Source organism: Hemicordylus capensis, chromosome 4 (assembly GCF_027244095.1).
Source record: "Hemicordylus capensis ecotype Gifberg chromosome 4, rHemCap1.1.pri, whole genome shotgun sequence".
NCBI lineage: Eukaryota > Metazoa > Chordata > Lepidosauria > Squamata > Cordylidae > Hemicordylus > Hemicordylus capensis.
The window spans coordinates 312622445-312643165 of NC_069660.1; the positions used below are offsets into that span (position 1 = coordinate 312622445).

Here is a 20721-nt window from a genome sequence, read left to right on the forward strand (position 1 = left end):
TAACTCAAAGAGTTGTTGGGAAGATAAATATACCCATGTACACCCCTCCAGGGTCGGAGGAAGAGCAGTTATGCTACAAATGGTTATGATACTTCCAGGCCATCCAGAAAGCTGAAATTTGATACATTGATAGTCCAAGACTCAGCCGATCCAGCTGCCCAGGGCTTCCCTTCTGACCATCTTCAGCGAGAGCAGACTAAGCACACTCTCCCCGCAAACCCCCCTAAAAGCAAATATCACTGATCGTGGGACTCATGTCACTGATTTGGCACAACCATTCTTTAAGGCACACTGCCATTTTTGCACCTAACAATCCAGATGTAAGGCATGAAGTTTACAGAGGCCAGAATTCCAGTGCAGGGCAGCCAACAACATGTTGGGATGGTCTTCAGACTTACATAGGTAGCTGCCTTCTATCGAGTCAGACCATTGGCCCATGTAGCTCAGGATTTCTACACTGACGGGCAGCAGCTCTTGAGGGTTTCAGACTGATCTTCCTCAGGCTTCAGCATCCTGGAGAAGCTGCCAGGGAACGAACCTTCTGCATCCAAGCAGATGCTCTGCTACTGAGCTATGGTCCTTCCCAAAATAAGATTGGGAGTTTCACAGAAGCCTTCTTGGTGCACAGATGTTTATTAGGGATGCACATGAACCTGTTCGGAGGCACTTTAATGGGTTCGAAGGCGGGGGGAATACCTTTAAGGGCAGGGGAGGGTGCTCTTATTCCTCCCACCGCATTTTCTCTGGCAGCACTACACGTTAAAAGAATCTGACGGGACAGCAGCGTACCTCCCTGCAGTCCCATTGCCTTGTCAGAACGAAAGCGATCGGAAGTACTCAAAAATGATTGAAAGTGATGCGATCCACTAATCGATCCACTAATCCACTAATCCACTAATGCGATCACATCAAAAGTGATCGGAAGCACTCGCTCACACCCAACATGTGCATGTGCGCCAGGTACTTCTGGTCATTTCCGGTTCGACAAGGCAACAGGGCAGCAGGGAGGTATGGTGCTGCCCCACCCGACCCTTTTAATGTGCAGCACCACGGGGAAAATGCAGCGGGCAGGTTAAGAGCATCCTCCCCCTCCTTTAAAGGTATCCCCCCACCTTCAAGCCGCCCATCACCACCAGTTCTGTGCACATCCCTAATATAGCAATTTTATAGTGATTTTAAACATTATCATAGATTTTTTAAATTTAAATTTTATTTAATTAAAGGTTTAATTAATTTAATTTAATTAATTTAAATTTAATTAAATTTATTTTTTAATTTTAAACAATTTTATAGATTTTTATCCGCTACATTTGTATCCTTTCCTTCCTCCAAGAAGCAAAGAGTGGTATACAGGCTTCTCGCTGCCTCCCAGGCTTAGTTTAGGCTGAGAGAGAGAGTGACTGGCACATGAGTATCAGAGCTGAATGGGGGGTTGAACCCAGGTCTCCCTGTTCCTTGTCCATCATGCTAAGCACCGCACCACAGAAGCTCTGTGCTCTATTGAGAGGGAATGTCCGGCATCAGCCAGCAATGAGCATCCATGCTTGCAAAATGCAAGCTTCATTTATCAGTACATATACAATGCTATAACAGGATTGCTGAGATAAGATACAGAAAGGACTCTGAGATTGCAGGAAAGGGGTTATATAGGAACATAGGAAGCTGCCTTTCAGAGGCACTCTTACCCCTGGACCTCCGGGTCAAAGTCCAGGGCCTCCACACCCCCTGGGGGCCCCCAAATCCTCTTTAGAGACAGAGGGAGGAGTGGGAAAAGAAATGTGTGGAATGGGAATATGTTAAGTGGAGTGCTGAAATGTTTCTGCTAATGTATATTTGCATAAATATATCTCTTAAATATCCTTACATTCTTGTGAGTTCAGTTGCTGTTTGTGCCCTCAAGAACCTATGTGTTAAAAATACTGCATGCATCACTCTGTGTGTGTGTGTGTGTGTGTGTGTGTGTGTGTGTGTGTGTAGCGGGATGATGCGTAGCTTGCAGTGGTGGTCCAAAGTCCAAATGCCTTTAGGTCCAGGCTCCAAAATTGTGTGGGTGCACCTCTGCTGCCTTCCACTGAGTCAGATCATTGGTCCATCTAGCTTAGTATTATCTACACAGACTGACAATGGCTTCTCCAAGGCTGCAGACAGGAGTCTCTCTCAGCCCTGTCTGGAGATGGCAAGGAGTGAACTTGGAACCTTCTGCATGGAAAGCATGCAGATCGATGCTCTTCCCCATCCCCTAAGGGGAATATCTTCCAGTGCTCACATGAAGTCTCCCATTCAGATACAAACCAGGGTGAACCCTGAATAGCAAAGAGGACAATTCATGCTTGCTACCACAAGACCAGCTCTCCTCCCATTATACTTAAAACTACAAAGCACCGTTATGATCATGAGGTTCTTCTTCCCAATACACTGAGTTTGGCAACACCTGTTCTCACTGGCACTGGCATAGAAATCCTCCCTGAGACTCAGACAACGACCTGTACTAGCCATTAAGGCAACAGTGTAGAGGCAGTACCAGCCTCTGCATAATAAAAACAAAGTAAGGACTGGCCCCAAGTCTTGCCACTGAAGGGATTCCAAGGCCATTGCTCAGATTCAGCGGGACCTCCTGGAGATTTGCCAGCATGAAAACTGGCTAATGAATGCACCTTTGTCACCCTAAGAGTTATATAATAAAAACGATTGTCAAATGAGAGGGAATTGTAAAGAAGAATTGCATTATAGTTTGTTAAAAACATATATTCTGTTAACCTTTCAGGGTTGACTTTATCACACCCAATTCAGCTGAGGCAAGGTAAAGTGGATATATTCATTTTATTCCAGTTATGCGGTGTCTGGAATCCACTCCCTTTGCTTTTTGCATCAGCAAAGAAAATGCCTCCAAAAATCTTGGCATTTCTCTCCTTTTTCTCTCTCTCCAGCATTACATAAACTTTTGTTAAGGATTGGAAGTTTGCCATAAGGAAGTTATGCAACATTAAATTGGCTAAAGGGCTACTGACTCACTCTCCCTTTTTTGAAACTGCTTGCATTACCAAGATGATGATGATATTACAGCAAAGAGGCAAATCTTTGTTAAGGGGCATGTTTTGTATTTGTCAGTTGATTGGATGAATATAAAGGAAAGAATTTGCTTCTGCCCTTTGGCGCTCTTCCGACATGGAAGGAAGGCAGCGGAAGATAGGAGCCTTTTTTTGCTAAAGAGCTAGCCCATTACAGGATTGAAATGATCAGATACCATCCAAAAGAACAAACTAATCAGCCTTACTTTCAGCCAAGTTTTAGCACCTTCCGTGCTAGGCTTCAGCACTGTATGAAGCAATAATGCCTCTGAGCATGTTCAGAGTCAGTTTGCCTCACACCAGAGTAACCTCTTCCAGACCGTCAAGGAAGCCATAAAAGTTAAGAAGACTTCCTTCAGAAACTGGAAGGCCTGTCCAGATGAAGAGAACAGAAAGGAACACAAACTCTGGCAAAAGAAATGCAAGGTGACAATAAGGGAGGCAAAAAGAGAGTTTGAGGAACATTTAGCCAAAAATATCAAGAGGAATAACAAAAACTTCTTTAAATATATCAGAAGCAGGAAACCTGCCAGGGAGGTGGTTGGACCATTAGATAATGAGAGAGTGAAAGGGATTATTAAGGAGGATATGGAGGTTACAGAGAAGCTAAATGAGTTCTTTGCGTCCATCTTCATGGCAGAGGATACTGAGCATATATACCTGTTCCAGAACCAGGCTTTTCGGGGATGGAGGCTAAAGATCTGAGTCAGATAGAAGTGACAAGAGTTGATGTTCTAAACTGTCTGGAAAAACTGAAAACTAACAAAGCACCAGGGCCAGATGGAATCCATTCAAGAGTCCGCAAAGAACTCAAACATGAAATTGCTGACTCCTTGCTAAAATATATAAATTATCCCTGAAATCAGGCTCTGTACCGGAGGACTGGAGAGTAGCAAATGTAACACCGATTGTCAAAAAGGGATCCAGGGGCAGGAAATTACAGGCCGGTTAGCTTAACATACGTTCCAGGCAAATTGATGGAAAGCATCCTCAAGGATAAAATTGTAAAGCACCTAGGAGAACAGGCCCTGCTGAGAGTGAGCCAGCATGGCTTCCGCAAAGGTAAATCTTGCCTCACCAACCTTTTGGACTTCTTTGAGACTGTCAACAAGTGTGTGGATCAAGGTGATCCAGTTGACATAGTATACCTGGACTTCCAAAAAGCTTTTGACAAAGTTCCTCATCAAAGACTCCCGAGGAAACTTAGTGGTCATAGAATAAGGGGAGAAGTACATGTGTGGATTGGTAACTGGTTGAAGGACAGGAAAGAGAGGGTAGGTATAAATGGAGAGTTTTCACAATGGAGGGAAGTACGAAGTGGGGTCCCCCAGGGATCTGTACTGGGACCGGTGCTTTTTAATTTATTCATAAATGATCTAGAAGCAGGAGTAAGCAGTGAGGTGGCCAAATTTGCAGATGATACCAAACTCTTCCGGGTAGTGAAATCCAAAATGGATTGTGAGCAGCTCCAAAAGGATCTCTCCAAACTGGGGGAGTGGATGACAAAGTGCCAAATGCTGTTCAGTGTTGGCAAGTGTAAAGTGATGCACATTGGGACGAAAAACCTCAACTTCAAGTATATGCTGATGGGATCTGAGCTGTCGGTGACTGACCAGGAAAGGGATCTTGGGGTTGTGGTGGACAGCTCATTGAAAGTGTCGACTCAATGTGCAGCAGCTGTGAAAAAGGCCAATTCCATGCTAGGGATCATTATGAAGGGGATTGAAAATAAAAAGGCTAATATCATAATGCCCTTATACAAAACTATGGTGCGACTACACTTGGATTACTGCATACAATTCTGGTCACCACATCTAAAAAAGGACATTGTAGAACTGGAAAAGGTGCAGAAGAGGGCAACCAAGATGATCAGGGGCCTAGAGCACCTTTCTTATGAGGCAAGGCTACAACACCTGAGGCTTTTTAGTTTAGAAAAAAGATGACTGCAGAGAGAAATGTTAGAGTTCAATAAAATCATGCATGGAGAACATGGATAGAGAGAAATTCTTCTCCCTCTCACATAACACTAGAATCAGGGGTCATCCTGTGAAATTGATTGCCGGGAAATCTAGGACCAACAAACGGAAGTCCTTTTTCACACAATGCATAATCAACTTGTGGAATTCTCTGCCACAAGATGTGGTGACAGCCAACAACCTGGATGGCTTTAAGAAGGGTTTGGATAACTTCATGGAGGAGAAGTCTATCAATGGCTACTAGTTGGAGGGCTGTTGACCACCTCCAGCCTCAAAGGCAGGATGCCTCTGAGTACCAGTTGCAAAGGAGTAACAGCAGGAGAGAGGGCATGCCCTCAACTCCTGCCTGTGGCTTCCAGCGACATCTGGTGGGCCATTGTGCGAAACAGGATGCTGGACTAGATGGGCCTGGGGCCTGATCCAGCAGGGATGTTCTTATGTTCTTATGTTCTAGATCCCAGGTCAGGAAGCTAGGGCCTGCCTTTTCAATATGTAAGGTCCTGGGTTCAGTAGCTGATATCTCCACTGAGGAACATAGGAATCTGACATATACTGAGTCAGACCATTGGTCTATTTAGCTCAGTATTGTCTTCACAGACTGGCAGCATCTTCTCCAAGGTTGCAGGCAGGAACAAGGTTGCAGGCTTGGACAAGCCAGAGAGGGAACTTGAAACCTTCTGCTCTTCCCAGAGCGGCTCCATCCCCTAAGGGGAATATCTTACTGTGCTCACACTTCTAGTCTCCCATTCATATGCAACCAGAGCAGACCCTGCTTAGCTAAGGGGACAAGTCATGCTTGATGCCACAAGACCAGCTCTCCTCTCCTCTCCTCTCAAAGAACCCCAAGGGTAATCATTGGCAGAGGCCTCTGCCCCAAACCACAGAGAGCTGTTGGTATAGGACTGACCCAGCACATCAGGTTTCTCAAACTTGGGTCTCCATCAGATGTTGTTTGACTACAAATCTCATCATCCCCAGCCACAATAGCCTTGGGCCATTGGAAGTTGTAATCCAACGACATCTGGGGACCCAAGTTTGAGTGTCCTGGTGTATGCTAACAAAATTGAGACCTGCTACACAGAGGCTCCACAGGAGTAAGTTATATCACATCTAATTGAACCATCAGTAGTGGGCAGCTCTTGAGATGTGGAAGTGGCCCCATGTTGCTGGCCTTCTCTTGGGCCCCAAGTATCTATCTCATAATCAGAAGAAGCCATATTCTTCTCCAACAACTGATTGCTCGCATTTCTCTTGGATGAACAGAAAAGCAAGCTTTCTTTCTTTTGCATTCACTACAGCAGCCTTCCAAAATATTCAGTGTTTACTAGAGTTCTAGGGTGTTAAATCAAGTATGGCTATCACCTCTAAAAGCCTGGGAAATGATAGAGTGATATTCGTAGTCGGAACACATTTTGACAGTGTCACTTGCTCCCTTCAAAAGAGGGGGGGGGACCCAGCTAACTCACAGCTATAAATGGATTCCTCTAGACTACACTCCCAAAATGCTCCCCAATACCAAAAAACCACAAATTTTGTGGGCATATATAACCTCACAGATGTTGCAATCAAAATATATAATGGAAATAAGAGGGTTAGACAAATTGTTTAAATCAACAGCCTTCACCGTTTGAACAGCCATGAGCCACCTTGCACACCAGCAAACATTATGGGGTCCACTTTCTTGTCTCAGTGATATAGAGTAATATCTGTGTGTCCATTCATGCTTGTAGGACTTGGTAGGGTTGCAATGAAGGCCTTGGAAAGGATATTTAGCTGACACGATGTGTCTATATCTACAAAGATTAGAATAGTTCAGACAATGGTTTTCCCCATGACACACTTTGGATGTGAAAGCTGGACTTTGAAGAAGCAAGATAGGAAACATATTATTGATGCTTTTGAACTTTGGTGCTGGAGAAGACTTTTGAGGATACCATGAACAGCCAGGAAAACAAACAAATGGATCATAGAACAAATCAATAGAGAATTTTCACTTGAGGCACAAATGACCAGGCAGAAATTATCATACTTCAGACAAATTATGCGAAGATCCAGCTCCCTTGAGAAGTCCATAATGCTGGGAAAGGCTGAAGGAAAGAGAAGAGGAGGACAACCAAGGTAGATGGACTCGATTACGACAGCAGTGAATGCACCACTAAGAGAGTTTAAGGCCAAGTTGAAGACAGATCAATCTATCTATGTGGTCACTAAGAGTCAACACCGACTTGACGGCACTTTATCTATCTATCTATCTATCTATCTATCTATCTATCTATCTATCTATCTATCTATCTATAGTATTTACACAGGACTTTCAGTGCTCAAAATACCCCACAAAAATGATCTAAGCAATCCTTACAATGGCGTAGGGAGGCATGCCATAATTGGGACCCCGAAACTGCAGGTGACAGGGTCAAGGCTGGGGACAAGCACAGATCGCAAGATATATTTTGGGTTTTTTACTAGAAGCTCAAGGTCCAAACTGAGGTGGGATACACTTAGGGGCCATCCACATGACCTAGCAGGCGGGAGGGCGAGAGGAAGGCTTCGCAAACCTTGCCTTCCCCCTCGGATGATCATGCTGTGCTTGGTGGGAGCATGGAGCACACTCTCACGTGATCAGCACTGCTCCATGCAGAGCAGGGAGGATCACTCAGAGGTCAGGACTCATTGTCCCAGCCTCCAGGTATCCCACAGTACACTGCGCACAGAGTGCAGTGCTCTGGGGGATTCCCCCAGGGGACAGGAGCTCTAGGCCCCCATCTCTGTGTCGGCGTGAGCTGCAAGGAGCCTGCACTGCCACACAATCCCAGCAGATGGGTTAGGGAAGTACTCATGGGTGGTTTGGCTGTTCCTGAGAACAGCCTCTTAGAATTAGAAACAAGAGCTGGCATGCAGGCTGAGTTACTCCAGAGTAGATCTATTGGAGTTCAGTAGCTTTAAAGTAACTCCTAAGTAAATCTGGATGTCGACCAACGTTTTCAGCACTAAAACTGAGCCCACAATCCTTTCACACACAGGGGAAAAAACCCACTTCTCATTCCACACACCCCACCCCAGTTGTCTTCATTTCATCAGTCTAATTTTGGCATATAATGGGTGTGGATCATTGAGCACAATTGGAAACCAGAAGCCCGTGTGAATCTCCTGCAAATCACCCAGCGATATCCCAATAGATCCTGATATATTTTCCATTGACCCCTAGCCTATGGCCACCTAATAGTGAGATGAGATGTTTGAAGTGGCAATTTCTAGATCACAGCTTGTTCATTAACATAGCTCTCTCAAATCCATATTCATAGCTCTCTCTATCTTGCGAGTACAGCATGACACACCAGCACAAGAGCGACCACTGAATCACAAAATGTGAGTGTTGAAAGGGATCTTGAGGGCACCTAGTCCCTCTCCCTGCTCAGTGCAGGAAAAATGCTATGGCATCCTGTCACAGGAATATAGGAAGCTGCCATATACTGAGTCAGACCATTCGTCCATCTAGCTCAGTATTGCCTACCCAGATGGGCAGCGGCTTCTCCAAGGTTGCAGGCAAGATTCTCTCTCGGACCTATCTGGAGATGCTATCAGGGAGATAAACTGGAACCTTCTGCATGCAAGCATGTAGGTGCTCTTCCCAGAGTGGCCTCATCCCCTCAGGAGAATATCTTACACTGCTCACACATGTAGTCTCCCATTCAAATGCAGCATAGTGGTTAGAGTATTGGACTAGAACTAGGAAGAGCCAAGTTCAAATCCCCATTCAACCATGAAACTCACTGAATGACTCTGGGCCAGTCATCTATCTCTCAGCCTAACCTACCTCACAGGGTTGTTGTGAGGATAAAAATAATCCTGTGTGCCACTTTGAGTTCCTCAGAGAAAGAGCAGGATATAAATGTCAAAATAATTGAATTAATGAATGATTCAATCAATCAATCAATCAATCAGGGTGGACCCTGCTTAGCAAAGGGGGCAATTCATGGTAGCTGGCCCAGGACCATCTCTCCTCCCTGCCCAGCCTCTGTGTGAAAACTTGCAGTGAAGGAGAGCTCATCTTTGCAAGAGGCAGATTGTTCCACTGTCAAGCAGCAGACTGATCCTCTGCTTTTGCACAACAGCACTGGCATTGTTTTACAGACCCATAACAGCATGTAGGGTGCAGAGCCACTGACCCACAGCACACTGTGCTCCATGGCAACTAGTATTACAAGAGAGACACACACAACTGCACTTCCGTTTCTTTTTTCACACTTACAAAGACCCTTCTGCAAGTGCCTTGGGGTGGGCAGTGCTGCTGGCATTTTTGCTGGCAAACCCTCACTCAGAGGTACCTTTTGTGCTGGCATCTTCACACGGAGGACAGTACCTGTGGTCACTGTGGATTGCTTCAATTGCAGTGGACTAAAAGGGGGATTCCCTGTTTGCCCAAACCAAAGTGGCTAGTCGCTACACAAACTCATGGGCCTTTGGGACAGGTGTCAGCATGTAATAGTTCCGATCAGACAGACTTCCTGTGGTCTACACATGCGATCATCCATTCATATGGATTCTGGATGTGAAGTGGCACAGGCCACAGAGGTGCAAGCAAGGATGTAGTGGAAGGGGGACACCCAGGTATGGAGCACAGGTAGTTTTTGGCTTCTCTGGCTGTTGGGGTGGGCATGGCCATGGGGGCCATGGAGGCCATGGCATGGAGAATGCCTTCTGCACTTCTGAATTGGCAACTACATCACTACATCTACATCAATTTGCAACTCCATCACTGGGTGGAAGGCACAGACCATGACATCACTCCAGCTCCTAATTATGTGTCCAAACTATTCCTGTTCCGCTTTCTTATAACAAATTTTACACAAGGCAATTTAGAAAAACTAAAACAATTAAGAACATATAAACCAGAAGCTGGAAAAGCAAGAGAAGAAGTGATTACTAATAGAAGTAAGCCGCCCAGAGACGTAAGTTTGGGCAGGGTATAAATGTGATAGATAGATAGATAGATAGATAGATAGATAGATAGATAGATAGATAGATAAGCATATGCAGCAAAATAAGATCAATGATAAAAGTTACTTAAATTCAGTCAAAATATTATTATTATTATTATTATTATTATTATTATTATTATTATTATTATTATTATTAGAGAAGAGGTTACTAACAGAAGTAATCTGCCCAGACATAAGTTTGGGCAGGGTATAAATTAGATAGATAGATAGATAGATAGATAGATAGATAGATAGATAGATAGATATGCATATGCAGCAGAATAAGATCAATGATAAAAGTTACTTAAATTAAAAGTCAGTCAAAATAGAAATAGGTGAAAAGCAGTTGAAGACCAGCCAGCACGAGAGGCCTGTCTGAGCTCATTGGGCAAGAATCCCATAAATGTGATACCACAGCAGGAAGGTACCTCTCCTTGGTCACCGCCAGTCATATTTGAGTTAGTGGAGAAGCAGGTAGCAGGGCCCACAAGGAGAGATTCAGGTCTCTAAGACCAGATGGTCTTAAAGACAACTTCACCCCCATTTGTACAGCACATTTAAGTGATAACCAGCACCTTGAACTGGGCCTGAAAATGTACTGGTAGCCAGTGTAGTTGATATTAGAAAAGTGATATTTATGGTGGCCTATATCTGTTTATGCTGTCACATTAAGTGGTGCAGTGGGGAAATGCATGACTAACAAGCAGGCAGTTGCCAGTTCGAATCCCTGCTGGTACTATATCGGGCAACAGCAATATAGGAAGGTGTTGAAAGGCATCATCTCATACTGCGCGGGAGGAGACAATGGTAAACCCCTCATGTATTCTACCAAAAGAAAACCACAGGACTTTGTGGGTGCCAGGAGTCTAAATTGACTTGATGGCACACTTTACCTTTACATCTGTTAATAACCTGGCAGTCACATTTTGCACCAGCTACAGTTTTGGGATCATTTTCAAGGACAGCTCTGCATAGACCTAATGAACTAGAGTCCTCCAACCTAGAAGGCCTTGAGTCAGAAGCCCCTGAAGGGCCAATATGCCTTCCCCAAGGACCTCCCATTTGCCACCATCCATCCACACAACTGCCACAAATGGACATGATGGAGCAGCAATTAAATCCAAGGCTCTAGGCCTGAGGACTTGCCCCTTTAAACATTTCAATCCATCCTAGAGGAACGGCAAAGCCTGGAATATGTAGGGCTATACTGGATGACAACCCATGAACCAATCCAATGGCAAACTGCTCTAGAAGAATTAGCACAAAAGGAACAGGTGACGGTGTTTAATATGGATAGAATAAAGGGGTGTGTGTATACCTATCAACAGCTATTAGCCACAATAATAGGGTAATGTCATCTTCATGCTTGTCAGCACTCTGGTTTGCCATTTTTAGAAATCGACTAGATTTACTTGTGGTCTATTCAAGCAAGACAATTATTTGGCAAGATAAATGGAATGGAAAAACTGGGTAAGGGTGAGGAAGGGGTAGGGAAGAGGAGAAGCCAGCATTTTGCTTGAGAAATATTTAAGTTATTTGGAATGGTCAGCAATTGTTACCCAGAATGTCAGTAAGAAATTTTTTAAAAACGACAACCCCTAACCCCTTTAATTACTTGAAAGCATTTCTGAACTCCCAAATAAATGAAAATGTCATGAGATGTCACTCGTATACTCCCAGTAGTATAAAGTGATATATTTTCTATACAGAGATAGAAAAATGCTGGAAGCCAGCTTACACAAACTTATTTTCAAAAGAAACCAGTTGAATTCAAATGATATTGCAGTTGGGAATCAGTTAAAACCCCCAGGTACAGAATAAATATTTTGAGCTTATGTTAGCACTTTATTTAATGCTGAATTTGACAAATTAGCCATACGCCTCCCTCTCTCCCTCTCTCTCTCTCACAGACACACAAAATCTCTTTCTCTGGTTAATGAAGGCAAGTATGGGCTCAGTCTTACAAAATCCAAAACCTTTGCCAAGTCCTATTGCTGTAGTTGAGCTTAGAAGTCTTTTGACTCCATTTCCACTTTGCTCCCCTGCTAACTGAGCAAAGAGGCACCTTTTTAAAGTAGTGATCCTCTTTATTGAGCAGGGGGAGAGCAACTGGCCCTATCCATCCCCAGCACAGCATCCCTCCTGTGACTGTTGCTGGTGTCTAGCTTGAGTTGGGTTTTTTTAGATTGTGAGCCCTTTGGGGATAGGGAGCCATTTTATTCAATTAATTAATTTATATCTACGTAAACTGCTTGGGGAACTTTTGGTGAAAAGAGATATTTAAATATTTGTCATATTCCACTTCATTTATCTTATTTTGGGGTCTTTTATTGTTAGTAATAAAAACTACCCTCTCTCCACAGAATCAACCTATAGGGTTGATTAAATATTTAAATAATAATTTAAAATAATTAAATAATTAAATATACAGACCCTCTGCTGTATATTTAATTATTTATCTGTATATTTATATTTATTTATGCTGCATATTTATATTTATTTAAGAGAACGTCTTCTTCATTATGAACCACACCGCCCATTGAGATCATCTGGAGAGGTTTGTCTGCAGTAGCTACCCGCTCATCTGGTAGCTACTCAGGGACAGGCCTTCTCCATTGCTGCCCCGAGGCTTTGGAACACACTTCCTGCTGAAATAAGAGCCACCCCATCACTTACAACTTTTAAAAGGGCAGTCAAGACGCATTTGTTCACCCAAGCTTTTAATTAGATACTGTTTTAATTGTGTTTTAATCGTTTTAACTTTTAATTTTAATTGTTGAAATGTTTTAATCTTGTATTGCCCATTTTTATTGTTTTGTAAATTGCCCAGAGAACTTGCGTTTTGGGCGGTATAGAAATGTATTAACTAAAATAAATAATAAATATGCAGACTGTATGTACGCTGAATAATATAATACTAGCAGACCCGGCACATAGCATCTGTGCTGCTAGTTTTGTCTCTGCCCAGCCGGGCTCCGCTGCTTTCTCTCCCCACCACTTCTCCCCTCCCTTCTGCCCCAGTCCATTTTCCTGTCCTTCCCCAATCCATTCCCTGCTGCTTCCCCCTCCCTTCCTCCCCAGTCTGTTCCCCATTGTTCCAGAGGTCCCCATCCTCCTCCCACCACCGGGAGCTTTCCCTCCCCGCCTCCTGGCAGCACTTTCTCTCCCCACCAGGCTCCCTCCCCACCATTTTCGCCCACCCTCACGCCTCCTCTGCCAGGGCATGGCACCATCGCTGACGCTGCTGGGCTTCCTAATGGGGCCGCTGTCCACCACCACCATTATTTCTCCCCGCTGCTCCCGCCACCTCCTCCTCCCACCTTTGCCCACCTCATCGCCGCTGCCATTTTTCTTGCCACCACTGCCGCTGCCTCCCACCTCCTCCTCCCGGCCAGTGGTCTCCCCCTCTGAGCTCACCATTGGTCATGACTTCAGCAGGGGCATGGCTTGCCACATCCCCACACATCCCCCTAGTCTGTCTACAGGAATTAATAATATAGATAGAAGATACTGTCTATTCTATGTAGGACTCTATACAATTTGCTTGCAGTGGACAAGTGGCTAAACGGAGCTGTCCAGTTCAGCACCGCTAATTGGATGCTAATGGTTCAAAAAAGGTGCTCGACAAGAAAAGTAACCTAGCCAACCTGCCATTTCATCATCATGAATCCCCATTTGAATACCTTCTGTCCACCTGTTTACAGAGGTTGGGGTGAGGTCCAAACCCAATCATAGAGATCACCTCCAAACTCAGTCACTGTGGTCTCGAAGGCAACATGCCAGACAGGAGGACATGCTTCAATAGAGGACATGCTTCAAGTCCCAGCTGTGACAGGGCAATGTTAAACTTGTAACTATGTGCCAAACTGGACATGACTTTAAACAAGTAATTTGGTCCTGTGTGACTTCTTTTTGCAAAGAGTAAGAATGGTCGGTATCAGGACCACGGCATGTGAGGGGGGCAAACAATGTGTTTAAAGTCACATCTGCCTTGCTCCCGACTCTCAGGACAGAACTAAACTTCAGCGAATTCATGAATCCAAATGCCCAGCAGCTGCATTCAGCTGCACAATAGCATTTGGAGGGGATAGCCTGAAAAGGTGAAAGTGGTGGACTCGGGAACACAGGAAGCTGTCTTATACCAAGTCAGACAATTAAATCCATCTCGCTCTGTATTGTCTACACTGACTGGCAGTGGGTCTCCAAGGTTTCAGGCCAGAATCTTTGCCCAGCCCTACCTGGAGATGCTGCCAGGGATTGAACCTGGGATCTTGTGCATGCAAAGCAGATATTTTGCCACTGAGCAAAGGCCCCATCTCCAACTTAATGCTTCCTCACCACAACTCCCTCCTCCCTCCCTCCCTCTCTCCAGCCAGAGTTTCAGAGCAGTGCTTGTGATGGAACCACAACTAAGCGGGGTTGGGGTTGGCTGAAAGCAAGGGATCCCTTCATCCTATCTGACACTTTCCTCCATAAAATCAACCCTGCAGGACATTGCTTTGTAGTGGAGAAATCGCAACCAGGCATTTGGATTCATATGCTTGCCAGTAACACATGATTGCAGCCTCAGTTTCCCTAATGTTTAATGGGGACTTTGAATGGCCTGCCTCACAGAGTCAGTATGAAAGTGAATGAGAATCTTTACACATTACCTTGCTTTCAGTGTACATCTAAAAATAGGAAGTGTGGATGTAATAAGTGTGTGTCTGGAAGCATGTCTCGCTATCTCCTGGTAAAGTTGCCAAGGATTGACTGAGCCTCCTTCTCAAATGTACATTCAGTGGCAAATATGGTTTTGTAAGCAAAATGTAATGTAAGACAAGAGATAAGGATTTGAAAGCACTGTGTTAAGAACCTCCATGGTGCTACTCCTCTCTCTTTGGTCAAATCTCTTCTCAAAACCGACTCCTTCATGAAGTCCTCACTTAAATTCTCAACATTCATCTCCACCCTCATAAAACCATAGTATAACCACAGGGCTCTGTGGTCACCAGGAGTCGATACTGACTCAACAGCACACTTTACCCTTACGTGCAACAGCATTCGCATACATCCATCCCTTGCTAGCATTGCCTCTCCCTTTCCTGCATTCTCTCCCCCACTGGCAAATCCTACAAGCACCTCAAGGCAAGGACCTGTCTCATTTTGTTGGTACTGTAAAGCTGCTGTAAAGCACCACGTACACTAACGATGCTCTATACATTCTGATGATGATAAAACCCTGTATGGTGCTATTAGAAAGATTACTAAATGCAGGAACAATCCAAATCATTGTAATTCCAGACATGCTAGCTGCACTGAGATATTTTAAGCAGGAATCATCAGCAAGCCTTAACTAACTCTCTCATTGGCAAAATATAGAATTTTGCACCTGGCGAGACTCACCTTTTTGGCATTCTTTTTTCCCCTTAGCCTTTGATAAGGAATCAATCCAGAAAATGCAACCAACTGTTGTATTCATTATTACATCAAATATGGACACTTCAAATTACATTTGCAAGGCGACCCCACTCACGCTGCTCCTGGGGCAGTCAGTGCCTTCTTATTAATACACAAAACGTGCTTTCATTCCTGAATTGTACTTGGATGGTTGCAGAGAGAGAACAAAGTGTGAGCGAGAGACGTCTTCAAGGTTAGTTTAAAAATAGAAACAGCTAAAAAAGATTCTGCCGAAGCAGTGCACACTTCATGTCACTGCAGAATATTTTTAAACTTTTAAAGTGATGTCTCTAAAGGCCTAAAATTGTCCAAGTGGAATAAAGAAAACAGACATGTTTCTTTGGACAGGAAGAAACCTACTCATGAGGAACACCCACAGCTTTTTATTGGTTGTTAAACAGACTATTTTTATGGGCTGCCACATGGATCTGAACTAGATTCAGCCAACACACTGTTGTGTATGCTCGGAGATTAATTTGTGCCAGGTTTCAACAGGACTTGACTTCAGGACCTGTTTCCAATATCAGTGGTTTTACTGATCATAACTCTAACTGTACTCAAATTATCTGGACTTTCTTGAGTACCTTTGAACATGTGCAGAACACATTTTTCTCTCTCCAGAGTAACAGCAGCCAGTTCATATACATCCAGACCAATGGTTTCTAGATTGATTTGAATCTTGGCACCTGTTGCTTTACAAACTGAACAGTGGATATACTAACCTTAGTATTAGACGGACACAGCCAAAGTCAAGCATCTTTAAATCACATCATTTTGAATGAGATGCTTAACTCTGCCACTAAAATGAATGTGTTATAAACGACTTTAACTTTGACTGGTTCATTTCTCATAGTTAATTCCAAGTTCTTTTTTCCAGGAGATTCCCATGAGTCATTCCCTTTTTATTCATAAAGGTGGCTTTCCTCTGTTTCCCACCCCCCCCCCCGCTTTTGATACGTGCCTTCTTGACTGTTGATTCAACAAATAGCTGAAAGCAAAGCAAAGCTGTATACCAAGAGAAATATTTATCATCCTGTCATCCTTTTCTAATGCAATATTGTGGATTACAAGATACTCCCAATGTAGCCCATCAAGTTATAAAAAGGCATACAAGCTAGAGTTAGGAAGTGCAGCAAAAATGACAAAATGAAGTTATTTAATGGGTGTCACTGGGTGCAGATAAAATGAAATGTTCAAAAACATGACAAGAAAGGAAATGTGGATTTTTAAAAAATTGTTGCTTGTTTGTATTATGTGGGCCACAAACAACCATATGTCATAGACCTTAAGCCTCATCACCTAGATTTTGTATTCTATAAGGAACCCTGGTTAGAGAAGGGGTTGAAGTGGAAAAGAATTCAACCAGATAAGCAAAAATCCATGTAATAAAAAGTTTGGAGTTGTTGTTTACTTCTCAAAAAACAGCCATCATCTACACACTTCTTCAAGTGTCAGCTTATCTTTTGAGCAAGCAATTCACTGCCGCAGGTAAGGAAGTCAAAATCTAGATGTAAGAAAATGCTATTTTCTGACAGCTCAAAGGAATGTGGAAGTGACATTCTAGTGAAAATTGACAGCATCTTAATGGGGTAATGTTTACATTGGTGATAACAAGACCCAACAATCAAAAGATAGTGTCTGTCTCAATTAATAATAGTGTTCTACTTCTGCACACCCTATTCAATAGAACACAGCCAATGCACTATTAACCATCTCCTGCATTGAAGTGACCTTCTCGGATCTCCACAGATGTTTCCAAGTGGCACACCTAGAGAGGATATCACAGCTTCCTCATGAAACACAGGCAACTTAATATACAAACTAGCAAGAGATGAAGAAAGAGATCAGTGCAACAGGGCCAGATCAAGTCTAATGTCTGAAAACCTTATTTACTCTTGGCTTAAGTTACCTACCTATTACCACCCAAGGCCTTAAGGCTCAAGTGGGCTCTATATATTGAGTTAATTAGCCCATCATTCCCTGTTCGCATTTATTTCAGGGAAGCAAAACTTTCTTTGGAGAATTCTGAAAGTTTTACCTGCAGCAAAACAGACCATTGTAACAAGCTCTGTTGGCCTTGTCAACAAAACCGTCATCTTAACAGTCTCTGGGAGCATCATTAAAGTTGAGCAGTGGGGAAATTCTCTGCTATTTTAATTGTCTGCTTCCCTTTCCAAAGTTAGAGGGAGGAGATTGTTAGCAGACAGGAGGGAAGGGAGACAGACAAGGACTTGTTACTACTATGATGTAAAAGAAAACTTCTGGGACAGTTGACCACCTTTGCAAAACAAAACATAACACTGAGACATTAAAAGTATGTTCACTGACTTCCTAGCACCCAGGCACAAACCCAGACATAAACTCAAGTTACAAACACCAAAAGCATTTACTCACAAGGATTCCAATGTAGCTCAATTTACACTACTTCACAGCAAATGTTTCAAGACTGCAGTGCCAGTTTACAAATCATGACAATTTTTCTTTAGATCTCTGCCAAAGTTTCAAAAGAGACTACATTATTTTAAAAACTGGATTCATTGCCACCATCTTCCAAATTCATTTGGCACCAGGATTGTCCGAGCCAAAAATGTTTCCTCGTGCCAGCCAGCCAGTGTTGAGAATTCCCACAGAATTCCATATACAACACTTTATTGCCTCTCAGCCATGAGTAGAGAGCTATGTGCATTTCCTCTTAAAACCTCCCCAGTCAGTGAGAGTGTTTTTCCCGCTCCATTCAACACTCTGTCCAATTCTGCAAAGATTCTGTCTGGATGGAAGAGGGAGAGGCTCAATACCCAACAAGTGTAAGTTCAAAGATACAAATTACATAATAATACACTAGCAGAGTGGGGGGGGGTGTCACTTATTATCTCTTGACAACTCACAGCTCTGCCATTGTTGGAATCGACCTCACCCCCATTCGCAGACTTATGCCTCTTCTTCCATGTTTGGTCTTTGAAATCCCATAACTTCACAACCTTCGAAGGCAACCCTCACATCTATGGAATTTTTTTTCTGCCCCTCTTTCCTTACACAGTTCCCCAACTTTTTGAACCAATTGATCCCACACTTCTGTTAGTTAGTTAGTTAGTTAGTTGTTTATTTATGATCTTAGATCAAACACCACACTTCTATATCTCCTTTCCCTATGTTCCTAACCTTCATGTAGTGCCTGGAAACCCACCCACCCCCAACTTTAGGCACCGACCCATGAGACCATTGAGCACACCTTCCCTTCCGTTGGGCCCCATGTAACCCTTGCTAAGCCACAACTCCCCAGCTCTGGGTGCACACAGCCCAGCCCTCTCTGGAGGGACTCACCGATGGTGGTGATGACTGTGATGGCAAAGTAGAAAGACCCTGCGAATTTCCACTGGACCCCGGCCCGGTGGGGTTCCGACTGCATGATGATCTCTTCCAGCTGCTGGTAGTCGTCGTGGGTGATGTTGTATTTCCCCTTGAGCCGGGTCTCCTCGGCTTTCAGCTGCTCCTCCTCGCGCATCTCGTGGTCGGACTCCAGGGCATCGAAGACGGCCGCCCCCACCAGCAGGTAGGTGAACGTGCAGATGATGAGGGACAGGGTCCGCACGTTCTGCCGCTTCATGGCCGCAAGGAAGGGCCCACGGAGGGGACCATGTCCCCCCCTGGGCGCCCGAGGATCCGACAGGGTGCAGCAGAGGCAGCCGCCCACGGAGGCGAGCGGCGAGGGGCGGCTGCTGCGCGGGCTCCCTCGGGGAGGCTGCTGTCCTTGGTGCTGAAACTGCTGCTGCTGTCGCTGCTGCTGCTGCGGCCGCCGAGGCTGCTCTCCGCCTCCCTGCTCGGGCTCCTGGGAGGGAGACAGACACAGGAGGCTGCTGGAGCGTCTAGACCAAGGACCGTGCAGCCTGCACACTGTGCGCCAGACCTGCCCCAACCAGGCTGTCCCGGCGCGCAGGGCCATCAAGGGCGCCTCTTCAGGGAGCCAGGTCTCGCCCGCCAAGAGTCGAGGGGAGGCGCGGGTCCTCCGCGGGTCTCCTCCGAGGACCAGAGCACAAGGGCCGGCCACCCTCACCCATCCCACCCACAGCCGCCGCCCGGCTCCCTTTACGTCCTCCTCCCCCCCAACACTACTTCGAAATCGGGTTCCCCGGCCGGGAAGAAAGTTGGGGAAGAAGTTCCACCTCCGCTCCCTGCCTCCCCCTCGCCGACTGGCCCTCCTCCTCTCGAGGAGGTTTGCTTATTCAGCACTTCTCAAGCTCCCGAGAGGGGAGGGGGGAAAGGCGGGGATCCCATCAGAGAGGCTCAAAGGAGGAGGAGGAGGAGGAGGCGAGGTCCCATCAGAGAGGCATGCCCCTTCCCATCCATGCGCGGAGAGGCTCTTCTCCAGCTGTGCCCAGTCCAGATATGCACCTGGAGGATCCCGCCGCCGCCGCCACATCTGCCCCGCCCAGAGACTTGGAGGTTCGGTGCGGGGGCGGGGGGGGCGCTGTCTCTTGGGAAGAGAAGACTTTCCGGCAAGTACGCAAGAAACTCACCAACTTGCGAGTGCCACCATCCCGTCCCCCCTGCCCAGACGAGATGATGCCAGTGTGAGCAGGCACGCATGCACGCCCCCTTCCTCCCTCTTGCAGGCAGCGTCTCCCCCCGCGGGGTCCCAGAGGCCTGAGCCCCTCAAGTCTGGTTAGCAGCAATCTTTGGGCGGCAGAGCTCAGTCATTCCAAGAGGCACCACGAGGAAGGCGAGGAGGAGGAGACGGGCAGGGAGAGGACGAGAAGTTAATAAGACACGAACCCGCTTGCTTGAGGGTCAACTGGTCGCGTGGTATCTTTTTTAAAAAAATATTATTATTATTATTATCCTTAAATCAGCCTTTGTGTGACTTCCTCAAGAGGAAAATTGCTGCTGGAGGGTGGAAGGGAGGAGAAGATCAGGTTTGTGCCAGGCGAGGGCTGCAGGGAAAGAGAAAGGCTGATCAAGAGAAGGAGTGTGGAAGACCAAGGACGGATTCAGGCGCCGCCAGCGTGTAACTTGGGGGGAACATAGTCAGCCTTTCAATGCTGCTGCTTCCTCCCTCTTCCTTCCTTTCTGCTCCTCGCTGGAGTAAAAACACCCAGGCTGGCTGGTGCGTGTGCGGAGACAGGCTTGCGGGAGTCTCGACCCTGTGTTTTAAAGTATGCGGATTGCCAAGGAACAATAGGGGAGGGGGGAGAGTAATAACTGGACCGAAAGGGTGGCGGGGGGGGCGGGGGGCAGAGAAGGGAGGCGTCGGCCAGAGGTGCA

General features: G+C 45.4%; 1 protein-coding gene across 2 annotated transcripts in view; it reads right to left on the bottom strand.

Annotated features, from left to right (window-relative positions):
* The window catches only part of KCNK9 (potassium two pore domain channel subfamily K member 9), a 138936-nt gene extending 118784 nt beyond the window's left edge, over positions 1–20152 (bottom strand). The window contains exons 1-2 of one of the 2 annotated variants that reach the window (XM_053250728.1): positions 19977–20152; positions 18784–19288 (exon numbers count right to left, since the gene is read on the bottom strand). In XM_053250728.1, coding sequence (XP_053106703.1) covers positions 18784–19066 — 283 coding nt within the window. In that variant the 5' untranslated portion in view covers positions 19067–19288; positions 19977–20152. Of the gene's footprint in view, positions 1–18783; positions 19489–19976 lie in introns of those variants that run through there. The other variant, XM_053250726.1, reaches the window with a different exon arrangement.
* Between the last annotated feature and the right edge of the window lie 569 nt (positions 20153–20721).